Source organism: Lathyrus oleraceus, chromosome 3 (assembly GCF_024323335.1).
Source record: "Lathyrus oleraceus cultivar Zhongwan6 chromosome 3, CAAS_Psat_ZW6_1.0, whole genome shotgun sequence".
Taxonomy (NCBI): domain Eukaryota; kingdom Viridiplantae; phylum Streptophyta; class Magnoliopsida; order Fabales; family Fabaceae; genus Lathyrus; species Lathyrus oleraceus.
The window spans coordinates 497,459,735-497,465,439 of NC_066581.1; the positions used below are offsets into that span (position 1 = coordinate 497,459,735).

The 5,705-nt window shown below is 33.4% G+C and overlaps 1 protein-coding gene across 3 annotated transcripts; it reads right to left on the reverse strand.

The window, feature by feature from the left end:
* Positions 1 to 561: 561 nt before the first annotated feature.
* Positions 562 to 4,529, reverse strand: LOC127128375 (ABC transporter F family member 4). Of its 3 annotated transcripts, none has more exons than XM_051057632.1 (3): positions 4,342 to 4,529; positions 963 to 3,135; positions 562 to 862 (listed from the first exon to the last, which is right to left on the reverse strand). In XM_051057632.1, the coding sequence occupies exon 2, from the start codon at positions 3,124 to 3,126 to the stop codon at positions 973 to 975; it is 2,154 nt and encodes a 717-aa protein (XP_050913589.1). In that variant the 5' UTR covers positions 3,127 to 3,135; positions 4,342 to 4,529; the 3' UTR covers positions 562 to 862; positions 963 to 972. The 3 variants fall into 3 exon arrangements, with proteins under 3 accessions (XP_050913589.1, XP_050913588.1, XP_050913587.1); XM_051057631.1 differs by having other exon boundaries at positions 945 to 3,135; XM_051057630.1 differs by having other exon boundaries at positions 562 to 3,135.
* Between the last annotated feature and the right edge of the window lie 1,176 nt (positions 4,530 to 5,705).

Here is a 5,705-nt window from a genome sequence, read left to right on the forward strand (position 1 = left end):
GAGGTACTCTTACTTTCTTCAACAAGTTTGGTCCACAATGGACCTCATCATGCCCCTCACTTTTGTCTCATGTGTATGCAAGGTAGGTATCAACAAAGAGAGAGAGATTCCGTTTCTTGTCAGTTCTTGGGTCCATCTTGTTTACAATCTTTTTTCTTTAATTCATAGATAATCTTGACGAGTCTCAGTAACATGTCAGAATCGTTATAATCTCATACCTTAACAAATGACCATTCATGTTTACTGCTCAATCTGGATACAATGTTCTGCATGTTATAACTGAGGAAAGTGCAGTAAATTATGATTTATGTGGTAAAAATAGAAAGAATTGAGACACAAAATTGATAGAATCATGTTATTTTAATGAACTCGTCACGATAATATGTTTCTACCAATTCAGTTAAAAACTCAACCTTCAATATGGATAAGAAACATGTTATATAACTAATAACCTTATGTTCACTCACATTCAACAACTAGTAGTACATATCAATAGTTGCCACAATCATATTTCCCAATAGGTTCAAAAGAGGAAAAGGTCAGGAAAGGATACACCACAGATAATGTCACAAACAAATTACAGATTATTTTGAGTAGAAGTATATTGTACTTTAAACTTTTGAATCAAAAGACATCATTATGAAACAGATTTGTTGAAATGGATAGAAACAACATCAACCATTTTAGTAATGATACAAATGTTTATTTAGTCATAAAAGTTGAACCACATTCCTATATATTACTGGTAAATTTGAAACTGAAGTCTCACAAAAAGCATTGGCAGCATTTCCCGGAACATATAATTACACTCTGTTGTACAGTTGAAGATGAAGAGCAGTAGAAAAGATCCAAAATCTGGCATCTGCAGGTGGAACAATCATCTTTATCAGCAAGATACAGGAGAGACGAGTGTATAGTAAAGAAATGCATCAGGTAATTGTCACCATAAAACTGTTTCTCACAGGAGGAAGCTCAGTCATCAACTTCAGCTTTAATCTCCTTCAGCAAATCTTCTTTGTACTCATCAAATGTTCCAGGGAATTTTCTGACAGTGCCATCCTCAACAACCCATATTTGACTCTTTTCTTCATCATCACAAACACGTGATATCAATCTAGAATCGTGACTAACAAGAACAACTCCACCTGTGAATTCATCAAGGGCATCGGCCAATGCATCAATACTTTGCATATCCAGATGATTTGTGGGTTCATCTAACAATAAAATGTGAGGTTTTGACATGGATATCGACGTGAAAACAACTCGAGATTTCTGCCCTCCTGATAGTTTGACAATGGGTGTAAGATGGTTATGACTAGGTAGCCCAAATTTACCAAGTTTTGCCCGGACAGCCTCCTGCTTACTGAGTCCCTCCTGGTCTGGGTGGAGACGAAGAAGGTACTGAACAGGTGTTTCATCCATCGTCAGTAGGTCCACAAAATGTTGAGAATATCTCCCTATCCTTAACTTCTGACTCCTTCGAACTTCACCTTCACCTTCACTTGGATCCAAATCACCGGCTAAAAGATTTAGCAGTGTAGATTTTCCAGCTCCATTAGGCCCAACAATGGCAACTCGGGTCCCCATATCAATGCCAACATCAACATTTGAGAGTCTGAAATCCGCTCGGTTGGGGTAGCTGAAGCTCACCTCAATAAGCTGCAGAAGAGGAGGTGTGAGCTCAGTAGGTTCAGGAAAGTGGAACTCCACGCTGTAGTCCCTCCACTTGTGTGGTGCCTCTACCTGTGTCTCATCCTCATCAACCTTTCCCTTACTTTTGCTTTTCGATGCTTGCTTGGCAGCTGCAAACTTAGCTCGATCCTTGACCTTATCTTGTTGAGCCTTGTTTCCAGTCCTTCTAGCTGCTTTCAATTGCTTGTCATAAATCTCGTACTTCTTATTCACCTCTCTACGGCGCTGCTCGTACCCACTTTCAAAAGCATCAAAATTTCCACGATAGAAATGAAGTTTGAAATCATGCAGGTGAATAATTTCAGAGCATACAGTATTGAGGAAATCTCTGTCGTGCGATACAACCACCAAAGTTTTCTTCCAACGACACAAGTACTCTTCCAACCAGAGAACAGCTCTCAGGTCAAGATGATTAGTGGGTTCATCGAGCAATAATAAAGTGGGTTGTACGAAAAGTGCTCGAGCTAAAGAAATTCTCATCCTCCAGCCACCACTAAAGGATTTTGTAGGACGGCCCTGCATATCCTTAGTAAAACCCAGCCCGGCTAAAATCTTTGACGCTTGGGATTCAGCAGCATCAGACCCCATCAGTTGTAATTGATCATATAGCTCTGCTAGCTTGTCTCCCGCATCCCCATCCTCATTAGTAACATCTTTATCCACGCCTTCACCAGAAGCTGCATTCTGTAGATCAGCAACTTCTTGTCGAACTTTAACAAGTTCAGCATTAGCTGAAACGACGGCTTCAAGCGCTGTTTTATCATCACCAACTACCTCCTGCTCAACCAGAAGGACATCAATATTCTTAGGTACGGGTATCTTCCTCCAAGCAAGAAGCTTCAAAAGTGTTGACTTGCCCATTCCATTCGGCCCAACTAAACCATACCGCTTTCCATGAGATATCTTCACCGATGCATTCTTCAGAAGTTCTTTACCCCGAGCAGACACTGAAAAATTTTCTATCGTAATATCTTTAACATTAGCATCGGCACCATCATCTCCATCAAGCACTGAAGCCCGACTTCCAATGACAACAGTGAAAGCATCATGATCATCCCTAAGAGCTTCTTTCCTTGCCTGTTCAGCCTGATGGGCAGCTAAAACATCTTTCTTTTCACGCTTTTTCAACTCCTTTTCAGCAATAGACACCTCAAGTGGCTTCACATCAGGCCTATGCTTTTGCTCTAACTCCTCTTCGGATTCATCATCAGAGGAGGGAGGAAGATCAATACCATCAGTGTATGTAGAAGCTTTTGGAGCAGGTTTTGCCTTCTGCTTATTCGAGGAAGAAGATGCTTTTTTAGGTTTATCGGGTTTTTCATCCATACTTGCCAACAAAGCAGAGACGGACATTTTTTCCTTCTTAGAAACATCTTTACTACTTGCTTTAGCCTTTGTAGATGCACCTGCATCATCTGTCTTTTTCTTTCCCATTGTAGAAAACTGGAAGAAAAAAGTGAAAATTTTATGAATATTGTTGAAGTTGTGGGATTTTAGGTGAAAGATGAAAGAAAATTAGTATTGATGATAAAACTGATACAAAAACTCAATACTAATTAGTATTGATAAATAGAATTGATACAAAAACTCAAGAACAAATCATTATAGTAATAACTATACTAAGAGATACTCTAAACTTATATAAAGATATTATAAGACAAGTTATCTAATATTCTAACAAATATCATTGTGTTTCCAGTTTTTTTTTTCAAAAGCCTAACAAATATCATTGTGTTTGTTTTCAATGTCGTATGGCCACTCTAAACTAATATAAAGATTTTATAAGATACATTTTATAATATTCTAGTAACAAATATCATTGTCTTTTTAGATTTGGGAGAGCCACAAGCGATCATATTCTAACAGATATCATTGTGTGTTTCGTTTCACATTTGGGAGAGCCACAAGCAATCACATACACATGAAATTGATTTTATCATGTTTTGGCGATATGATTGGAATAGATTTTATCTCTAGAATTTATTCTAATTCGAAGTAAAAAAAAGTGTAGCTTTTGACTCAAAACACTTTTCTTATGCTCAATTTAATAGCTCACATTCAATTCACTTTTAATTAAAATCAATTTACCAACGCAGAACCAAACACGCCAAACGCAAGATCATTCACTCAGATAAACCCACATTATCATGTTTTGATAATATCGATTGGAATTGATTTTATCTCTAGAATCTATTCTAATTTGAAGTAAAAAATTGTATCCGCTCAATTTAATTGCTCGCATTGAAACCTAAGTCACTTCAGATTCAATTCACTTTTAACTAAAATCAATTTACCAAGACAGAACAGAACCAAACACGCCAAACACAAGCTTATTCATTCAAAATAAAAACAGTGCATAAAGTTGAACTATTTTCAAATAATACATAGGAATAAACACTTCCTTGCGTAGTTTTTCAATCAATTACCCTAATCCCCTAATAAACAACACGAACAAACTCACTTAATCGTTGATTAAAATTAAAATATTCCCTATGTTGCGAATCGCATTGCTTTACAGCAAACAGGGGAATCGTGGTAATCTACTGTGCTGCGTGCAATTAAGAGGAATCGCGGTCGAATCGATTCCTTGCGTGCAATAAAGGAAGGGGAAGGAACATCGGAGAAATAAAGGGGATAATGAAGGAAAACCTGGAAGAGTTTCTGGTGGCCGGTGGTGGAGTTGTGGCGGCGATTTCCGGGAAGATGAGTTGGATGCGACTCCGACTTGGTTCCGATGATACAGCGGCTGTGTCTGAGTTTTGTGGTTTCTAGGGTTTTGATTTGAGAGGTCTCTTTTCAAAATGGATGGGGATGTGGGTTGGGCTTTGGATTATAATCTTGTTTTTAGAAATTTTATTTACTTTCTTTTTGTTTATATTATATTATTATCGATATCTCCTTATTTGATCTAATTCATCAAATTATTCTTTTTTATTTTAAATTTAAATAATTTTAATTTTTCTCATAATTTTATACTTAACAATATTTTTTTATGACAACTTTCTTGTAAAATATCACAAGTTATTATTATTATTATTATTATTATTATATTATTATTATTATTATTATTATTATTATTATTATTATTATATATATATATATATATATATATATATATATATATATATATTGAAATTTTATAAATTAAAAATCAAATATTTTATCATTTTTTATGAAAAAAGTGAAAAATAATCAAATTTTAATTTAAAAATAAGAGATTAATTTCGTAAATCACGTAAAATCAAAAAACCAAATCTGTAATTTAATTTATTTTAATATAAAATTATATATCTATTTTTCTATATAGAGATCTATATTTATATCTTTGTATAAAGGTTGTGTTAATTTTTTTATGTGGTTTTTTCTTTTAATTTTATTTATATATTTTTATGTAATGAAATAATTGAATTTTTTTATATCTATAAAGAGAATTAGATTTTAGCGTAATTATATCTAAAATTTAATCTTTTGATTGTTTTTTTTTTGTTAAAAAAATGAGAGATAAAAAAGGTAGATCACATGTGCATTTTTTTTTTAAATAGCCTAGTTGATGGAAGATAAAATATGGGACACGTATCCCTACACTTGATATTTATATATAACTATCAATTAAGTCGTTTTAATGGAATATCGCAAATGCATATATTATAATGTAAAGTGAATTTAAAAATTAAGTATTAATAATCACTAATTTTGTTTTATAAATGATTAACAATGTGATAGTTTTTATGTTTAATTATGTAAAAAAAAAATAGAGATCTTCAATAAGAATAAGAGTATCTTAAAGATATTTATAAAATGTAGTTTTATATTTTTTTACTAAAGAAGATGACGTGGCATAATGGGTAATAATAAACAGTGCGTTAAATAAATTAGGTTTAATTTGATTTGTGTTCTCTTAACTTAATTTAAATTTTACTTTTTTCTTTATTTAATAAATATTAGTTTTAACTCTCTTAAAAACTATTATGTTAATTAAGTCAATCATTTTTGATAAATTTTGACCAAAAATG